Source organism: Talpa occidentalis, unplaced genomic scaffold (genome assembly GCF_014898055.3).
Source record: "Talpa occidentalis isolate TD23 unplaced genomic scaffold, MPIMG_talOcc4v2.1 talOcc4.3, whole genome shotgun sequence".
NCBI lineage: Eukaryota > Metazoa > Chordata > Mammalia > Eulipotyphla > Talpidae > Talpa > Talpa occidentalis.
The window spans coordinates 134331338-134353528 of NW_023603184.1; the positions used below are offsets into that span (position 1 = coordinate 134331338).

At 37.7% G+C, this 22191-nt stretch overlaps 1 protein-coding gene across 4 annotated transcripts in view; it reads right to left on the reverse strand.

Annotated features, from left to right (window-relative positions):
- The window catches only part of ABCA12 (ATP binding cassette subfamily A member 12), a 286187-nt gene that overhangs the window by 136672 nt on the left and 127324 nt on the right, over positions 1 to 22191 (reverse strand). For all 4 annotated transcript variants that reach the window (XM_054700067.1, XM_054700066.1, XM_054700068.1 and 1 more), the window contains one exon: positions 17441 to 17534. In XM_054700067.1, coding sequence (XP_054556042.1) covers positions 17441 to 17534 — 94 coding nt within the window. The remainder of the gene's footprint in view (positions 1 to 17440; positions 17535 to 22191) is intronic.

The window sequence follows — 22191 nt, forward strand, 5'->3', positions numbered from 1 at the left end:
TGGCCTATAATTTCTAATACATCAGGATGTAGAGGCTTGTGTGTTCATTAATTCTAACCTAGCAATGATCTGCTAACTTTGAACTTACTTATAATCTAAAACCCAGAGGCTGTGAATTAACTTTTGAGGTTCAAATCAGGAACACACAGCTCATGAAATAGTTCAATCTAAATGAGAGACTCTAGGAGGACTGTCCAGGGTACCTGAGGGGTCTAGGGTCCCATTCAACCCTCCCTCCAGGACTGACCTGGTGATTGTGGGGCCAGTGTCTGCTGCTGCTAAATATATTGCTACCTCCAATCACCTTCCTGCAAGGCCCTTGCTAACATCCCTGCAAGGACAAGAGCTGAGACTTCTTCAAGTCTTCACAAACAGGTTTGCATGACCTCTTTTGTATATGTTTCCTAATAGATGTTTTTGTGGGCAGCAAATTGTGACAACTGTTTTCATAGTAAATAAACCAACCTGCCAGCAAGATTATAGGGGAGGAAACCCATAGACCTACTTATCTCAAGTTTTCAGACAATTATTAATATTGTCTACTAAGAAGAAACGAAAGATCAGACATGACCCAGCTGGCTTGAAAACACTCAGAAGCAAATATTCATTCAAATGGTTTACAGCAAATACAAATCTTTATCTTCTATTGAGATTACACATTTATTCTTTGAGTTTGCCACTGGGCTGGGTATTAAAAACAAATAAAATTCTTACTCTAGTAGGCATACAAGCTCTGTGTCAGGAAGGTGGAATTGCAGACACATGCACATGTGTGTGTATGTTGTGTGGTGGGGGATTCAGGCAGATTAAAAAAAAGATTAAAAAATTCAGGCAAATAAAAAATTGTTTGAACGTGTGTTTAACCAATTACAGTTGGCATGACGCTTGCCCTGAAGATAGGGTCACTCACTGGGTATGGAATTTTGGTATGGTATTGGTGGCAGACATTAGTGTGGGCAGGTAGGGGTTAGTTAGAGAGGATAGTAATTTCTATGAGTTTTGAAGGACAAGTTGGAGCTAGTTGAGAGAATGACAGGGGAGGGAGAGAATAATATATGCAAAGGCATAAATGTATGAAAGCCCTAGAGGAGTCTGAAGTACAATAAAATCCCATGATAACGCAATAACTTGAATTTAGATATAAAGCAATTGGCTCACCAGGTCATTTCATTATCCTTGCAAAACAAGCTCCTGCATTTTAAATGACTGAATGTTCTAGACCCCACTTACAATGCTATGGCAGCATTTTCCTTAGTCCAGTGAAAGTGGCTGCTGTGTGAAGTTTGTGAATGTGAGAGATGGGGGTGGGGGGTTCATGCTAGACATGGCACTGAAAAGTTACATCAGGGCATGATCATAAAGCTCTCAGGTGCTATGAGATAGATTCTGGATTTTATCCCAAAAGTAATGTTGAATCAGAAAGATATTAAAAACAGACATGACATGTATACAGTTGTGTTTAGAAAAGTAACTCACATCAGTATAAAGGATACACCAAATGAGGCTAGATCAGGGTGTTGAAACCAGACTTAAAAACGGCGGTGGTTGGGCCTCTTTGGTGGCACAGCGGGTTGAGCACAGCACTGTGAAGCTGCCCACAGCCTCTGCAGCGCAGGTTCAATTCCTGGCTGGCCAGGGAGATACTCATATGGCAGGGCAGACCTCTCCTGTCTCACCTGCTGCTCCTCACAGCAGTGTACTTTGGTCCTTCTGCCTGTTCTGCTACCTGCTCTGTCTCTGGTGAATTTTCTCACCCGCCTGCACTTCTGGCCCATAACCCAGTGCTTATATAAATAAATCTTTAAAAAAATAAAAACTACTGTAGTTATAATAGAAGACAGGATAGCATTCTAAACTAAGGCAGTAGCAGTGGCAATGGAGCCAGTTGGTAGAAAGAATTGACAGGACTAGGTGACTGGAGGATAGGCGAGTGAAGGGAAAGGTTGGCTACATGTTGTTGCAGTGGGTAACTGGAAATATAATAGACTCATTCCCCACATTATGAAATGGTCAGTATGAGACAAAGAGAAGATAACAGGTTTAGTGATAGATTTTTTTAAAACTTATGACAAGCATTTCCTCAATTATTTTTCTTTAGGTATTATAATTGGGTTAGTCTAACAATGGCAAACCAATACATTCTAATAACTAAAACTGAGCTAATTAGATTCATATTTTTGTGGGTTTACTGGGAGAAATGGAGAAGAAGCTGTCAGAGGCTGAGTTTGGAGTTGTCATCAGTCCAAACTAAGATTTTAATAAATGGGAGGAGACAAATTTTATTTCATTAAGGAAAATATTCTTAGGGAGAAGCCTGCTAATTCTCAGCATGATCAAGCATTTGTCACTAATAATACTGAGTGATGCTGATGTGACACAATAACTCTACAAATGAGTTTTGGTAGCAAGAAGGGAGTGGAGTTTTCAGGGAACATCAATGATGCATTGATTTAGTCACTCCATAAAGCATTCCTATGTCCATGTATCTAACACTATTGGTCATCTGGTAAGTACCAGGCACATCAAAAGAACTGAGAAAGTTGGACAAGTTTAAAGAGAAAAGGATCACACCTTGGTCAGAATACTCAAAGGCTTGAGTGCTTCAGACTTCCACTGTATAAATAAGAATCTCAGAGATAGGATCTGGATAATTAATGTGAATTGATACCTACTCTGGTTTGATTGGATTCTTTTAGCTATGGCTCAAGTTACTTTTTTTTTGCAGACTTACTTATGCTCAAATATATTCCTTACACACTATATAATCTTTTCCTGCTTACTGTTTTGTGAGATTCACCTTCCTTCTTCTAAGAATGAGAAAAGACATGTAAAATGGAAGAAAATGACTGTTACTACTATAAAACTATTCAGAATCCCTACGTTCAAAAAAATCTAGACAAATGCTGGAAAGGATATGATAGCAAAATAAGCACTATCTTTTACCAGTTAGCGTGCAGACCAGAAAGCCTCTGAATACTTCGTTCTCAGATTTCTCAATTTGCCTCCCCTGCCTGCTGTCTGGGAATAGGTCTGGAGGTAGCAGAATTCTTTCAAATGTTAGTTCTATTAAAATGCACTTGGCTTCACAACTATAACAGTTGATGTAGCATCTTTATTGCCTTCAGTTTTAAAGTGGAGGCTCACGAAGGGAAACAAGTTCCATTAACAGTGGTTGTCACTAAAGATTATAGAACTAATGTAGCATTAAGATTTTCATCCAGTGTTTCTCTCTTACCATAATTTCACATATATGATTGAGGTACTTAAGTACAGAAAGCAAAGAATAATTTGTGCACATTCCCAAATCTTAGAAAAATTCAGCAGAACTATGATAAGAACCACGTATTTAATTTTTCCTCAAATACTGGATCAATAATTCATTAAAGAATGGATGGCGGGCCTTCCCTGGAGGCACAGGTGGTTGAGCACCGCGCTGCGAAAATGTCCGCAGCCTCTGCAGCACCAGTTCGATCCCGGCCCACCTGCGAGGGTCCCACATGGCACAGCAGACCTCTCCTGTCACACCCGCTGCTCCCAGTGTATTTCATCAGTCTGCCCGTTCTGCTCCCCACTCTGTCTCTGGTGAATCCTCTCACCCTCCCGCGCATCTGGCCTGTACCCTAGTTCTTGTGTAAATGAATCAATAAATCTTTAAAAAAAAAAGAATGGATCACAATAAACAAGTGGTATCTTTTGGGTAATAAACAACTAATATTTTCACAGCTCTATCCCTTATGCCTTTGATTTTTTCCTCATGTAGCAAGAGATATGTATGATTACCTGAATTCAAATCAGAAGGCCACCACTTACTAGCTATGTAATCTTGGGTGAGTCATCTAATCATAATAATCTTTTATTGAGCACTATCTCTCTGCCTCTATATACTCTGGGCATCCTTCTCTATATATCACAAATTATCTTATTACATCTTAAGTAATAAGTGTGGTATGTCATCTTAAGTGTGTTAAGTGTGTTATGTTATTTAAGTGCCCACAAAATGCTATTAAATAGTGCTGATTGTACCCCATTTTACAGATAAAGAAACTGAGGCTCAAAGAAATTCTACTTCTCAAGGTAAAAGGGAAACTTGAACTAAGCATTTTGACCAAAGGCCCATGAATTTGACCATTAGGCGCTGTTTACTTCTGTAAGAGTTTTGATTATGTTATTTATAAAATGAACATCACAATAATGAATCTCAGAATTTTTTAAGAATGCAAAGATAATATTAATAAAAGGGATTATTCCTATTCTAGCTTTCTCATGCTATATGATTAATATTCACAAAACACCACATTCCTATTGTCATGTGTCATTCTTTATTGCTTATCAGACAAGACATCCTAATACCTTCACTGTAGTATATGAAATTCATATATTACCCATTCAAACTCATTTTTCAGCAGAATCTAATGGAATTGGGAGGAGACACTGATTTATCTATGGAGCTTCTGTTATATGTTAGGCAATGCTGATATCTTTTAGGAAAGATACAAGCCTCATGAAGGAGAGATCAGGGACACAAATATCAAATAAATATATGCATAGTAAATTACAATTATAAAGGAGAGCTGGGATGGTAATGAACACTAACCTAAAAGAGGTGCTGGGAAGTTTCTCTGAGGCAAAATAAGATATTTACATCCCATGGTTATGACCCTGGTTCATCTTCTTCCTTCCCTGGAATATCTCCCTTCTTCCTCCACTCATATCCAACTATCCTATTAATCTTCTTCAGGATGCAATTAAATCCTCCTTATAATTTTAAGCTTTGCTAATTTCGCTAGTCTATATAGATTGCATTACAAAAAAATCTTGGCACATTTGTAGTTCTTTGTTCCTGCTATCAAAGTCGATTATGCAATAGATTATGGGTTTTAGGGGCTTGGTAGGAAATAGCTTACCAGTGCAACTTGATTATTGATGTTTTTATCTAGAAATCCTGTCATCTTTTCCTTCAGATTCCACATAGTGCAATAACAAATGAGTGAATAGCTGAGTGCTTAGAGAAGTGCACAGGTGTCTAGAAATCCATGTCACACAAGTAGGGATCAGAATCATCAAGTGCGCTTCCTAAGATTTGAGATTAACCTTGTCCTGCTTGTCTTCCTTTGTTTTATTTAAGCTAAAATTTGATAGAGTTTGCATGGATATTGAAGAAAAACTGATTGCTTACTATTCTGGAGGTCTGGCTACATGCTAACACAGGATTTATGAAAACCCCAAAACTGAATCCACTTATGAACTTCACTGGTCCTGGGTTGTATGTAATCATGTAACACTCTGAATTACACATTTACTGCCCAATTTCCACATAAAACTAAAGATAAATCAACAAAACAAAGACCTTAAATTTCAGATCTTGGCATGCCTCTGAAAGGAGTATAATCCACATAACAAGATTCTGCATTTCCCCCCTGCCCCCCCCCCCGCCCCGGTTTTCAGAGCTCCATTTAGCAAGTAATCTTACAAACAGTTAATTAAAACTAATAGGATTCAGTGCAGGTAAGTGGCAGATTAGGTTCAATTTTTTTGAAAGGGTTTCTACCATAATTATTTATGTTCTTTTTTCAAGGCAGATTAGGTTCATTTTGGAACAAAATTTAGCCAGAGTAAATCACGTTAGAGTTGCATGGAGAGGTGTCTGGGAGCTTCGCTATACCATACTCACCGCAAATTCATTAATTTCCTTTTGTCTGTCAGTTAAATATCAAAGTATAATGCTATTCATGTAAGAGGAATTTCAGCTGAACCATACATACACTTCCCCCCTCCTCCACTTCCTTCCTTAAAAAGACCACCTTCCAAATAAGGACACATCAATATAAAGCTGATTCGCCATAGCATCTTGGTTAAGTGATGGCAAGATTATAAGTCTCTCCAATCACGGGAGGACCACATCTTCTGTATTTTTTAAGTACTGAACTTCTAAGCACTTAAACCCACTGTCATTTTAATGAGTATAACAAAATAACAACCTGCATAAAAGGCAAGCATTATGGCCTATATTCCCAGTTTTCCACTGACTAGTAAATAAATTTGAGCAAGTTTTTTCATATCTCTAACCTTTGTGTATTGTGGCACCAAATTAACTCATTTGTTCAACAAATATTTGTTGGGTGACGACTAAGTGCCAGGCAATATTCCAGAGCATCGTTCTGTTAGCTTTGCCAAAAGCAAGGTATTTCTAATAGAGACGAATGATTCTGTTTGACAGAGAGCATGGCGAGCAGAAAAAGGATTTGGGTGATAAAACCAAATTAAATCTTGGTTTCGACACTTAGTGAGATCTGTCACTTAAACCTCCGAAAATAAATGTCTTCATCTATAAGTGAGTAATAGCTCAAAAATATTTAATGAGACCTCGCTATGTTCTGCTAAGGCAGCAGCATGGGCTAATCCAGGATAAGGCTGCTTAATTCAAGCATGTGTAGTGCACACCATTTCTCTCCACTGACTTGTTCATCTGTGTGGTGGTTTGAAAATGTGTCCCCAGAGTCTGACACTTCCTTTCAAAGGGAGCTCTATTCCCTTGCCTTTGAATAAGGGCCAGGTGGAGAGTTTTGTTTCTAATGAATGGAATGTGATGGAAGTGATTCTCGGAGGCTTCCAAGGTGAGGTCATAAAATGGGTAGCTTCTCTTGCCTGAATGTCTTTTGGATTGCTTCCTCTGGGGAAGCCAACCACTGAAACAGCCTGTAAAGTGAAGCTGAGGCTACTCCCCAACAATTGGTAGCAGCTTGTTAGTGAGCAATCGAGCTGGTGAGCAATCCACCTAGAAAACAGATCTCCCAGCCCTAGTTAAGGTAGTATATGCCAGTAGCCTTGGCTAAAATCTTCACTGCAATCAAGTGAGAGACTCCAAGCTAAAACTGCAGTTAAGTCACTCCCAAATTTTTGACTCATAGGAGCTGGAAGATAATGACTGTTTATTGTTGCTGCCACTAATTTTGTGAGGCAATTTGTTATAGAGCTATAGGTAGCTACTGTAGCCTGTGACGGAGACACTTGGATGAAGATAAACAATCATGGTAGAAAATCTTTCAAATTTCCTTCAGTTACTCACCCCATCTGAAAAAGAAATCTTTAATAACTCCTTAAAAACTTCCATTGATTCCATTACTACAGGAGAACATCCAAATTCCTGGCTCTAGGATTGAAAACCCTTCGTGATGGTAAAGGATAGAACTGGACTTTTCGTGGGAGAACTTAACATAGTATGTGCACGTATTGATTCTAAATGGAGCTCAGTGGAATCACATATGTTATAATGCAATGTTACTGCAATTTAAAAATGAGAGGATAATAAGTGAACATAACAAGAAGAATAAAAAAAGAAAAAGAAAACCCAACATGATCAAATTCCATCCCACCTGATCTCATCTACTCTCAGCACAAACTCTGTTTTGCCCAGATCAGTGTATCTATCCTCTACCAGTTAGTTGCCCCTGAGAATTCTTGCTTCTGAGATTTTGATCATGACTTTCTCTCTCTTGAAGGACACATTTCTTTCTGTTATATAGTCAACAGATTTGGTATTTTTCTTTCCAAGCTTACTTTAAATCCTGGGTTAATTCTTCATTACGCTAATTCATAGCAATCACTTCCTTTTTAGACTTTCAATAGTCTTCCCTGCCAATGCTGCTTATTTAATACTTACCTTTCTAAGTAGTTTCACTGTTGCTACATGTCACTATTCATCAATAAATATTTGAGTATTATGTGCAAATTACTAGGCCAAAAGCTATAGTTAACGATTCTACTGTATTTAATACTTAACGTTAAAAAAAAAATTTACTCTGGCATGCAACTCTATGTGTGTGTATCTTGAGCATGCAACTAGATTGTAAGCAATTTGAGGGCAGAAAGCAATTATATTCTTTACAGCCCTATGGACATCCTTGTAGAGTAAGAATCTCCAGAAGCATCTTTGTACTATTTCCACATAGGGCAGCAATTTCAAAATAATGAAACAATTTTTGACATTTTCTCATTCTCCTGACATTTATGAAACTAGAAGTACAATGTTAGAGTGTGAAGTGCTTGTTTAAGTGGAACTGGATTCCCCTGGGCAAGTAACTTAACCATGAAATCATCTTGGAGAAACACCTGTGCATGAAAGTTTAGGAAATTAGAACTCTTCTTTGGTCACTAATATGACAGTACTCTGGGAGGAAGCATTTTTCTCAGCTTCCCTGAAAAATGGTATGAGACTTCCTATATCCTGAAGATTATAATGAAAGATTCAGTGTGAAAATGAAGCAGAGAAGTGAATGGCGCTGGCAACCATTTCAATGCTGCTGCAAAATAATTCAGGAGAAAGCAAGCACTTCGCTGCAATTATTCAAAGAATTAAATCCATTCCCTGGTTTGCTTTAATCATAGTGAGCTAGGGCCTACCTGGTGGCTCAGGGGTTAAAATCTCAGCACTATCAAGTTATCACCAGCCACTGCAGCATGATATGGTTCCCTGGCCAGGGAGCTAATCCACATGGCTCAGCAGACCTCTCCTGTCTCACCCATTGCTGCTCCCCTCAGTAGTGTATTTTGGTAGATCAGTCTGTTCTGCTCCCCCCTCTGTCTCTGTGACTCCTCTCACCCCTCCACACCTCTGGCTTACACCCCACTTCTTCTGTGCATAAATAAATAAAGTAATCCTTTTATTTTTAAGTAGTGAGCTAATACATTTTTTTTTTTTAAAAGTAACTCTTGTAAAGGAAAAAAAGATCGTTGAAATGAAGAGGTAGCTCTCAAACTTTTAGTTGCATGAGATGACCTGTGGAGTTTTTTAGTTATTTGGTCTTCAGCACCATCTCACTCACCAACAGCGGCACCGCATCTCTGTTTCATCTCCTCCATTTCTTTCACCAACCGCTCCTCCATCACCAGCACCTCTGACACTAGACACTAGTTCAAAAAGCCTAGGATAAAACCCTGGAATCTGCATTTTTCAACAGGCACGCCTAGATGATTTTGATTAAGCTATCTGTTTGTAAATCATAAAGACAGAGAAAAGACAAGAAGAAAAGTACTGGTAATGTGTGATTCTAAAGAACAATTCTCTATTCTTTAAAGAAATCGGGATTTAAAAATCTGGAAAGAAAGGCGAGGGAATGAAAAATTCTAGGAAAATAGCCAGCTGTGACAGAAAAATCTACTGACATCTTAGTCCCATAGCATTTCTAGGGCCATCAAGAGATTATGAAGAGGAAAACTAAAGGGACTCTCAACACCAGAACCTCATGCCCTATCCCATCACCAGCTCCGACTAAGTCGTCTTCCATACTTCATGCTCCCATGCATCAGGGATATTTCTAAAATATTATCTGATCATAATGGTTGCATTTTGGTTGTCTGTACACACGTGAAGTTTGTGTTGTATGTGTGCATGTATATGGTATGTACATAGAAAAAAGTCCCAAAAGATGCACACAGATATGTTTACAATGCTTATCTCTAGAAAGCAAGATTATATAGGATTTCCATTTTTTCTAAAATGCATACTTGGCTTATATTATTTAATTTTTAAATAATGAGCATGCATTATCTGATTACAAAAAGATAAATATTAAAAGAAATTAATTTACAAAAGCTCCAATAGCTTCTCAGACTCCTCAAAATAAAGTCCAATATTTTTGGTATGGGCCAAAGAGCTCATCTCCCATCACTCACAACAAACATCCTCCTTTTTCAGACAAAGCAGACTCCAAGTCCCTGGAACACCTAATTCTTTCATGTCCTATGTCTCCACGCACATTGGTTATTGTCTGTTAGGATTGCAAAGACACTTGTCTAGCTGACAAACTCCTACTCAATCTTTAAGACTCTTGTGAACACACGGTACATGGGAGTTTAAAGTCTTCCCTGATACTCCAGACAATGCCAGGTGAGCCACACTGGAGCTCGAGGCAAAAAAAGTAATAATACTAATAATCAGTAATTCTGATCCTGACTTTACTTGAAACTTTTACATTTTGTTCATCATAGAATTTTAAAAATAATTTGGATATTTAGGGAACTCTAGGAACTTTATATATTTTTAATATTATATTATAAATACTGTAAAAATAATATCCAAAACTAATGTAACTCATACTATGTGCCTGGAACTTTTGGCCTGCGTTTAAAAAGCATTAAATAATTAAATCCCACAGACTTCTATGAGGTATGTGCTATCATTAGCCTCAATAGACAGCTATAGGAAGCAAGGCTTGGAGCATCCAAGAAACTTATCCAAAGCTTGGGTTTGAACCCAAATAATCTGAGTCTTCAGTATATCCTCTGAGTCCCTACATTATCTCTCAGGATAATACTTTTATATATAAATATAAATGTATAAATATATAACCAAAACAAAGATTCTGCTGTATAAGATGTGAAACTATTATATATCATTCTAATTCGACTTCACAATGAAATTCTAACTGACCAGAGTACGTTATGGAATTTCTTTTGTGAGGGCTACTGTATTCTAAAAATACACGATTCATTTATCAAAGCAAAGGACACAGGGTGACCTAATCAAAGAGAATGAGAAAACTTGAATAGTGAGTGTAGTATAAAATGACTAAGGTTGGGAAGGCCAAATTTCCTGGGTGATGCTTAGAAGAAAATTTAATAAAGTAGTCACCTGGGAAAACACACGGTCAGCCAACCATGGATTCAGACCCTCATATGTGCACCTGTGTCAGGGCTCTGTGCTCTCTGATAAATGAAGGGGAGGTGGATGAAATTACTTTGTTAAATCTAGTTCTTAATTTCAATAGCATAATGGAAGCATCAACTGATATTTCAATCTCAGCAAGTACATTCCTATAACTTGTGAGAATGTTGTGATCAATTATTCATCTTATCTTGGATATTAGTGTCTCCCATTGGAGAGTAACGAGTCGCTGTTCTTTAGAAAGGAAGGAAGAAAGAACACATGTGACTCCCATAATCTCTTTCACTGAGCCAGTCACATCTGGGAAGCTTGTAGAGTAGATCATCAAAAACAGGGATGATGCAGAAAGGACCTAAAATAATCATAATCCAACACCGTTCAAGCAAGAGCTATTGTTTATTCTTTACTTTTATGCTCATTAAATTAAGATTTGTTGAACCTCAAGGTTCTTCTGGTTCTCAGATGCAACTCTGGATACTAAACCTAAAAGGACATTAGTTGAGAAATCCTTTTGCCATGTTATCTGGCATTAGGGTGTGCCCATCTACACTGTGAGAAAGAATGGCATAATCTCAAATCAGGAGATGGGTATGAGTGTAAAAGGGCCATGTTCTTGGTCCCCTTCCTCCTGTTTGCTCCCAAGAGCTCTATGTAGAAGGCAAGAGGAAGTTAAATCCCAATCTAATCCCAATCTCAGATTTGATAAATTTCACAGGATTTAGTTCCATGTTGCCATCTGAAGGGTCAGAATTGTTTCCCAAAGACTTAACTACTGATTTGAGGATGGAAGAAATAAATGATGGGTTTTTGGATTGACTTCAAAAGTTATTCCATCATTTTCTGGACTTATGCAAGAAGCAGACTGTACATCTCTCCCACACAGAACACTTCTGTACATTTTCACAAGAGCTTTTAGTTATGCATGACGGAAATTCCCAGGTGGATCTTGCTGGGGGGTGGGGGGGGTGGGTAGCAGAGGGCTTTATATTTATTTTCTTTTCCCAACATTAGCATTATAGACATTTGGATAGCATAGTCTGATTTATATGGATGTGAGATATAAAAATCAAACTAAAACCAAACTAGCTTCTTGTCCTTTACCCATCTCAGACTCATAGTGAATTTTTTTACTATCAATTTTTGGATAATTCTGTAATCTGATCACCCATATCAACAATACAAACTGTATCAAATCCTAACCAACATATTGTACTACTATTTAAATAGGAGTATGTGATATGAGTCTAACATGTATCTGATAAGAATGTGATGTTATGATTTGATTTCTGCTACTAACGTACTTTCTGTCTGAGGAGTGGGTCAAGATAAAAGCATTAAACACTCAAAGACCACTACCAACCACTACATCCCCAAAAGACACATACATCAGGACTAACTGGAGTTTGAGAAATTAGGGAAAACCTAAAGGATGAGCCTTAGATATGAGCTTGTCTTCTCACAGACACGGAAGGAGGCTTGAACACAAGGATCCAATTGGAATGAACATGAAATGTTCACAAGATACCTGGATCCAGGGCTGAGCACTGCACTGTGAAGTTGTCCGCAACCTCTGCAGTGCGGGTTCAATCCCAGCCAGGTGGCGAGGGTCCCACATGACACAGCAGACCTCTCCTGTCATTCCCGCTGCTCCCCTCAGCAGTGTATTTCAGTAGATCTGGCTGTTCTGCTCCCTGCCTTGTCTCTGTCTGGTGAATCCTCTCACCCTCCCGCGAATCTGGCCTGTACCCCCGTTCTTGTATAAATAAATAAATAAATAAATAAATAAATAAATAAATAAATCTTAAAAAAAGATATCTGGACCCAGCCTCTTCAGGCACAAGCATCAAACTGTAGAACAGAAAGTTGGGTGAATCCTGATTATAATGGTCTTGAATGTTAGGCAAAGAGGAGTTGAAACTTGATAAGCCCAAAGATTACCTGAGAAGAAAATTTGAAAAGGGTCAGAGGTAGGGTTTTCAGAAATAGAAAAGAAACACTACTGAAGACCTCCTGGGATGAAATAAGGAGATCTGAAATGAAGGGGTGGTAGAAAGGATGGGATGAAAGGCGTAACTCCAGGACACATTTCACAAGATGGATTCTGACTTGAAGGCTGGGAGGTGAAGGAAACAGGAGAGTTCCAGATGACTCAGATGTTTCTAACCTGAGAGTCTGCCTACTCATGAGAATGGAGACTCTGGATGGATGGGGCAATCCTAGCAGAAGATGAACGATGATGAATTCTGAGCTTCACAGAACAATACCTACATGTCAATCTTGAGTCAATCAAGCTAGAAAAGGGAATTATTTATGATGCCTCAATGATTACTATTAAATCATGGGTGGGCTGGAAGAGGAGGGAATTCCGTTCTCATGTAGCTGCCTTCACTTCCATGAAAACACACTACAAGAATAGGGTCAGGAAGAACCTCACCTTGTTGACTTTTACAATCTTTACCATGAGATGCCTCATAGGCTCTTTCAACAGAAAACTACACAGTAGGTTTCTCTTAACAAATAAGGTACCATAGGTCAAAGGACATGCAGGGATCCCACAAACCGCCAATTACTCAATTTCAGTCCTCACATTTTTTCCTACAGGTGCTGATGAGTACAAAAAATAATTGGTTCACTTCTACAAGTGCATTTGATCTATGACAGCGCTCATACATGGTATGAGGAAGAAAAGGGAAATGCAGACTCAAGTGAGTTACATCTGTGCCATTGTTGGCACTTAGGATCCAGATAAAATCACTGTATCTGCAGGTAAAGGCTATGGTTAAAATCCAGGCTTAGGCACACAGGGACCAAGTGGATGTTGGTGAATTACTTAAAATTTGGCCTATTTTTAACACTTTTACAGCTGGATTAATTCTATCACATAGGTCAAAGCAATGATGTATTTACTAAGAAAATAAATGAAAAGTACTTAGCTTAGTGTCTGACACATGGTAAGTTTTCAATAAATGTTCATCTCTCTTCTTATTTTTATTGCATCCCCAAAGACAAAAGGTATGCTTCTGGATGTCAAAAGACATGCCAGGAATGTGGACTGCATCACTTCCGGATGTGTGGTATTCCAGGTGGACTAGCCTGGAATAACCCTGTGATAACACAAATCTGGATGTAATTCCATTAGCCGGTCGTTCCTGTCTTTCCACCAGCTCCTGCTTTCAGATACGGGATGGGCGGAACTTCCTACCTGCTAAAGGGGCAGTGGTGTCAGACAGTGACAGCCTCTAGTTAGCTAGGGTTTAATTCAGTATGTAGTCTACTGTATAACTTCCATTGTGCTTTTAGTGATACTTTCTACCACTTGAAAAACATTGTTTTTCATTAACGTCATAAAAATGTGACTCCTTGTTTGGCAAGACAGCATTTTTGGAGCCTACTTATCTCTTTATGGCAGTTTCACTATGCTTGAAGAGTGTTCCCATCCACAGTAATTAGAAATTGCTTGCCTGCACTTTCATGCACTTTTTACGTCTAAAGAGGAGGCAAAAAGAACGCACTGAGCATTCTAGCTTGGCTTAGTCTAATGTATTTAGGGGAGTTTTGTTTTGTTTTGTTTTCCTTTGCTCCGAAGCCTGGTATTTTAGCTTTAAAGTTTGCCTCCTGACAAGTCTCTGCATGTAGAGATTACAAGAGGTTGGAACTATTTCAAATGTAGAACCTCAGCCCATTTCTTTCCTATGTGAATGAGAAGCTGAGCCTGCCTGCCAAGCTTCGGAAGCTTTCTTTACCTGAGACTTATTATTTGTGGAGGCTAGTTACCTAAGCTGCTTGTGGCAACACAAAAGGGAGTAAATGAAGGCAGATGATGCCAAGAGGAAGCATATCACTAGGCTGGGCGCTCACCATGGTGGGGTGAAGGTTTTCTCCTTCCCCAAATTCTAGACTTCTCCAGAGACACAGCAGTTAAAAAGACACTGGCAGGAGTCCTTGGAGTCGCTAATTATATTTGTCTTGAAAGATTTATCAGTCATGCAAACCTGCCCAGCTATTCTGGGAGCAGAACGTGCCCACAGGATTACGACTCCCATTCTCACCAGAGCTGAGTTTCAGCTGGGGTGTAGCCTGTAGTTTCATCTTCATTTCTCTATTGCCCAACTTGCACTGAAGAAGTCACGGAACCCAGACGGGGTTGTCACTCTGTGAAGCAGGACCTGGTGCTTGTGATACAACTACTATGACTCACGCAGAGTTAGTTGGACAGAAACGGCATCCTTCGCTCAAGACTAATAGTTAGAATAACTCTGCACACCAGAATTCACCTCTTCCTCATATTTCTAGATTTCATGGGAAAGTTATATACTCTATATATACAGTCCTAATTTCTAATCTTTAGACTACTTTTGTGAAACCTAAATAATGAAAGATTAGAAATCAGGACTAACTACTAGATGTTAGATATGTGAATTCATGAGCTTAAAATCAGATTCTGAGCTGGATGGTCTGGGTTCCAACCTGGATACCACCTCTTACTGATTGTGCTGCCTTGGTCAATGTTACTTAATCTCTTTGTGCGTTGATTTTCTCTGTTGTGAAATGGATAACACTACCATTATCTCTCTAAATGCCTGGCACATTGCATGAGACCAAGAAATAATATTATTATTATTAGCTCATTTTAATCTCCCAATATAATAGATGTGAGTAACAAAGAAAAACAATAATAAAAGAAAAACAGAATGAAAATACCTAAATTCAAGTTGTCATTTTGAAATTATTCCCTAACACAAGAGAGAGAACAAAGGAATTATATCTATTATAGTTTTAGATTTTTTTACATTACAGAATAACATCTCTAGTGGTAAAAATTAGATTTTGTACTCTTTTGATCATAGGATGAGTTGAATGATTCTTTTTTAAGAGGGTAAGATGCAATGAAAATCTTAGTGACAGTGAGTAAGTAAAGGTAGTCTCTAATACCTTTCTCTTCTATCCCACATGATTGAATTTTGGCAAATTACAATCTCTATGTGTACCAGTGTCCTCATGTGTAAAGCAAAAGAGTCCCGTTCAGTCTAGTAACAAACGAATAAGCACTTAGACTGAGTCTTAAAAGGGCTAAGAGACTAGCAACGAATACTTTCAGTGTTTGAATTATCCTGTAATTTTATTCTCTTATACCTGTAAATATAATCACCTCATAGTTAATTACTATTAATGTTAGTAAGTCCATAGTAAAATATAGTTATTTATCAACTTGGATATTGTGTTTTTACTTAGCCTTTTAGATCAGATCTATGAAACACTTGTTAATTTTTTTCCTTTTTTCTTTGTAAATTAGTAAAGTAGACGAGCTTTCTGTGATTTTCTCCATGAATCTCTAAGACCCATTAGGCGTCACTCACTCACACACCTTGCCTTTCTCTCTTGGAAGTTTTATAAGAGGAACTTTAAATTACTGAAAAATCCATATATACAAAAAATGGTGGAATTAAATTGTTGGAAGGAGCTAATAAACTCAATCACTATCATTGGCAAATTGATAATTTGCATCTTAAGCAGAACAGTTCAAAGAATATTTACCCTTATGTGCTGAATGCATTATTTCTGAAGTCCATGCCACTTCAGATATGCAAAAATACACAAATTCCTACAGTTGCATAGGAATTAATCTACTGTAAAGAACCAATGCATATACAATATGAAGAGAACAAAATATGCTATTTATATAACCAATCTAATAAAATCTCATTAACAATTCTTACACAATAGTCCTTTAGAAACGATAAGTTACTGTTCAAATGTAAGGAATTATTTACTCTAGCACCATGGGTTTCAATACCATGCACTAACTGAATGAATATTCTCCTTTGAATGATCTGATTGTGTGTGCCAGGACTCTCATCTTACTTCCTAGGATTAGGTAATTGAGAAACACTGTGTATTTTTAAAAATCACTTGTCTGTTATTCCCCTCACAAATAATTCAACATAGCATTCTTTTATATAGCAAATTGCCATAATTTATCTGAAATATAATCTGGTTTACAGAAATTTGGTTTACAAGAAGCTTTTCAGGAGGTGGCTGCTTGGTGCAACATGAAACCTCTCACTCTATTTTCACTCCTCTGCTAAGCAAAATAGCTACAAAATTTAAACATAAAAGCAAAAACAGCACTGGTACAATCACTGGTTGGGGAATCTCACCCATCTCAGTTCTGATGACTTTTCTGAGTCTTTTCTGCTTTCCCATTAAAAGAAAATAATGACTTGATGTTGAGTGTTGTTCCCACTTCATAACTTGACAACAAAATTGAGTATTACTGAGACAGGACTAATTGGAAAATAAGAAATCTTCCTTAAAAAATGCATTGACACTTTTGTATCCCTCAAACATCAGCCCTGAAGAGAATAGGGATTTTTATAGTGCTCTGGATTTCATCCATTCAGTTGATGGAGTATCAGCCTATGGCTCCTGCTACAGTACAAAAGTAAATAATGATCCAGTCTGAGGTTTCTGCTAGTTTGTATTGCACACACCATGGTGATATTTTGGGATAAATAATAAATGAGACAAAATTGTACAGATCAAGATTAAAATGAATTCTGATGCCTACATGTTTTATATTTTCTAGGTAAATATTACAGGCTAACTTTCTAACTAGCTCAAAACCGGGAAGAAAGCATACTAAGGAGTTCTATAACTACTGACAAGTAGAAGCACCATTCAAGAAATAAGATTTTAGAAGGAAACATTAAAGAGGTACCAAAATATTTTTAACTAGAATTCAGAGGTTAAGGAAATCAGCAGATCTCATTTACTTACAAGTTGGTTTTGCTCTTGGAGGAAATTTGGTCCGGGTAATAGCCAAAATTATGAAAATAATGACTGGCCATAAGATTAGGACAAGTGTCCAAAGCTGTAAAATAATGAGAGGAAAGAAATGTTAATTAACATTCTGAGCCAAACTAAACTGACAAGAAGTACATCACATCATAAAATGCCAACATAAGTCAGATACTTACCTGTAAATATTTTTAATAAGAATGAGATACTTAAAAGTACAAAATACCTCAAAATGAACATAAGAATGATTTTTTTCAGGCTTACAACTTGAAATGATCTTCTGAAGCCCCCTTTCCATATCTCTGATGACTGTCCCAATGACTGTGACAATCTTAAAACTTAAGTCTGATCAGTAACTTCCTTACATAAAAATCTTTTAGAGTTTCCCAGTTGCTTGTGGGGTAAGGTTCAACATTCTAAACATAGCATAGAAAATCATCATCATTTCTACCTAGACCACTTACCAATTCCAATGTGAACCTTCTATACTCAGCCATAAAGACTATTGTGTCACATGATAATGGCTCACTCAAAACTGTTGAAACAATCAATGGATGAATGAATGAGCAAATGAATAAAGAATAATAAAGTTCTATGGAGCCCTCTCCCATCCTATTATAAATAGTATCTTTTCTCTACTTCTATCATGAAAGTTAACATACTCTTTGTCAATTTTGGGGGGGGTGTCTGGTTTAGGAAATAAACAGACAATTCTTTAATGGCAGGAACAGCATTTTTTCATCCCTGAATTTCCACAGGTACAAAATAGATACTCAAAAAATGTATGCTGAATTGACATTTCTATTAGAGAATTCCTCTATAAGAACTTCAAGAGTGGCTTTTTCCCACATAGACATGATTCAGTTCATAAGATACTGTTTAATATTTTACATACCTATAAAATTGGTTCCAGGGCAGAGAAACACACTTATTCCAAGAACATTAACTGTGATATGCAAACAGTGCTCAAGCCAAACCACACAGAACAAACCCTGCCTACTTAACATATTGAAACTTGGAGCTGTGTCTGTATCTGGCTATGCAGTCAGACTTCTTAGCATTCCTCTCCCACTTTTCAGAGACAATTTGCTTCTGCCAAATCTCAGATGACTCCCTAGAGCCCTTTGATTCTCTGAAACAATCTAGACCCAGTCAGTTATTGATCCTTAAGTAACCCTTACCTAAATTTTCCATGAAAATCTCCATTTTACGTCTAAGAGCACACCACTCTCCAAGCTGACTGTATTGCCCCCAACTTCTTAGACTTCGGGTTCAAGGAAAAGTTGTAAAAAGTAGCAGCTGACTGTACACCTAAGGCATCCTAAAGTACACAGCTTGGTTACAGTTAAACGACATTCAGACAGCCCAAACAGCCTGGTCTACAGGAGCGCTAGACAGGAATGTGTGTGCAAGTCCCCTGGGGATTTTGCAAACTTGAAGATTCAGATCCAGGGGATCTGAGGTGGGGCCTGAGATTCTGCATTTCTAACAATCTCCCAGGTGGGTGATGTTGGTCCACAGATTGAAACTTGAAATTTTCATTAATGAGGAATGTAGAAAAGGAATTGTAGTGTTAATAGAAGTATCTGTGATTTTGTCACCAATGGAAACCACAGATATTCTCAAATCACATTACTATGGCAGATATGTCAAAGTACTGTTTACACTCTTCATGACATTAAGATTAGTTATAGATTTACCATATTTATTTCATGCTACAATAAAGAAACACATTATTACCATATCATACATTTTCTTTCTGCTACTTAATTGAATTTCAATTACTACTTAATTGAAATATTATTGATTAAAAAACATTATTCTTAGAAAGGACATAGACTTTACCATGATACCAATGAAGTCTATAGCACCAAGGATACTAAGAAGCTTTGATGTGATACTTTCTTTGTCTCCTTTTTAAATTTTTCTGGGCTGCAAGTTAGTATGACTTGTCCAAAGTCACATACTCAGCTGGAAAGCAGAGCAAGGGACAAGGATCTGAATATTAAGCTACTTAGGGTAGGACTTTTAAAAATATTATCTTATTGCCTCGAGGAAAAAATAAGAAATCATTCCACAGAGCATATTAGAAAAATACAAGTGCTATGGAATTATGAGAAGTATTATTCTAAGCTAGTCTCTGATATATTTGAAATTAGTTTGTTCGTCAGAGATCCCAGAGACACAGTGCCATTTTTATTCTCTGTGACTCACTTGAAATGTAGACTCTAAAGACTTAAGGCTTAAAACATTTTAATATTTGTGGATTTATTGGTTTTACATTTGAGGCCATAGTTACTCTTAAAAAAATAATCATCTGAGGTTTAGTGCCTGTAGCTACCTTTAGGAATATTTATTCATTTTCTATAGTGACCTCAGGAGAATTCATCGAGCAACGAAGATCTATTGTACCAATACAAATACATATTCACCTTCAAATAAAGAACATATGTCATGGGCTATCATTAAGTCATCTCTTGGTTGATCTAATTTGATGGTTTCATGAGGATGTTTTGGTAGATTTTGAAATTAATGTTAGTCATGATTTAAATCCAGACAAAAATGTAGTCTATATCTGAGTAGGTTAAGGCAATTTAGACTCTGTTAAAGGCAAAAATCACAGCAAGCCCATAAGCAATCTATTATCACAAGATTTCTCCTGGGCTTTTAGGTCAGAGAGGTTTGGAGACTATTTCTGCATACTGCAGTTTAGAAGGATAATAAATACAAAGTCCTCCACTCTGTGATCTCAGGTATGTTAAGGTTGACAAGTTAATCACAAAAGCAAGAAACAAACAAAATTTAAATTTTCATAGCAGCAGGATTGCTCTCAACACCATTCTAAATATTATCATAAACAACCTAGAAGCAAAAGCAGTGTCAAGAATCCAAATACTAAACCAAACACTAAACTAAAGCTATGACTTTTTTGTTTATATGGAAAAAGGACTAATATATTGATTTTACACATAGAGACATTGGAGCTACATGAAGACTGTGGGAAAAGCAGTTTTTTTAAAAATTTCATGTTTTTGCTAATATAGTAATCATCTCACACTTGCCTCTATATCTCATTTTCATCCCATCCTCCCTTTATATATCTAAGAACCTATGCATACTGAGTAGTTTACAATTCCTTCGTGGGCCCTAGCATTTGTTGCCATTTATTTCTCCAGGGTTTATTTCTACTGAGATGTCTTATTCCCTTACTCTTCCTTTTCCTTTCCTAAAATTTGCTCCCAAAAGTCCTTCAGTGGTGAGTCCATTGGGACTAGGGGCACCACAGTGACACAGTGAGGGAGGTGGTTCCCTAGCATGATAAAGAGGACACCCATAGGGCAGTAGCAAGACAGGGGCAACAGAGCCTAAATGGGGTTAAGAGGGTATCTGCAGGGCAAGGAGCAGGTGATTGACTTTGTACAAGGAGGTTGATCAAAGCAATAAAAATAGCCCCCTTAGAGGAACCTGTTTCTTACTACCCATCAGGGAAATCAAGAACATAGAAACAGAGGAGACTAGAATGAACTCTGTTGTGCTGGGTTAGAATTAAAGATACAGATATAAACTTTTGATTTCTAAAATATATAGAGACATGAAATATAAATGTGTGCATAGGCAGAGTAGATATAATATGTCTATGAACATAACCATTTTTAACAAGAAACACTAGCTACTGAGGTGTCACTGTTTCCAATACTAGACAGAGTATATATGTAAAATATATGTAGAGGACAGAGATAGACAGGGTGGTCCCCAGGAATAGGGGAGGTTCCAGGTTTCCTGTCCCACCCAAGAAAGGGTGGAGTTGAGAAGCAAAAAGAGAAGCAGAGAGGAGACAGGAAAGAAGGAAGAAGGACAGAGAACAAGAAGGAGACCTGGAGGAGGCACATGGAGCAGAGACATGCGAAAAAGCTGCACTTGCCTTTTGGTCCTGGACCGGTGGAAACAGGTGTGGGTGAGAAACCCGTGGGGAGGTTAACAATGGCAGCTTTTATCTTGATTTTGATTTTGCTCTTTTCCTTCCAGACAAGCTGGGCCCCTTCTGCCCCTTTCATATGGGTCCCCACCAGGTGACTTAGACTTGTGACAGATTTTTGGGTCTTAGTGGCCCTGCTTTTGGCCAACCCTGTTGGACTGAGGAGGAGATAGGTAACTTTGGGTGCATGATTTAGAAGCTACTTTCCTTGTCTTGTCTTTGCTGCACACTAATTGTATTAAAGTTTCTTTCCATTAAGGTCTTACACACTAGAGTATGTCTTGTCTCAATGTGGCGGGTGGCAGAACCTATTTAGAGGAGGAAGGTTTGGGGTTCTGGGGTGCCCCTTACCCTGCCCTGTAACAAAAGAAGTAGGTAGGCAAATCAATAGATAGAAGGGTGACAGATATAATAGTCACAACACTGTCAGAGAATGATGGGGACAGGTCAACAGACACAGATGCCAGCCTATGAACAAATTTGTAAACCAACCCACTAATCAAATTTAAAGATTAAAATGCATTATAATAATAATTATATTTAACTGAATAAACAAAATCTATGAGTCTAACTATAAATAAAACATAAAAATAGACAAACTGAAAGATGAATGAAGAATGGTAATATGTACAGTTTCAAAATATTTCCCATAATATGGGACAAATTCACCTTATGCACCACCTAATAGGATGCATTGGGAAGAATTGGGCCTTCCTTCTGTGACACTCCTGTCAAAGATGAATAACCTGAGTAT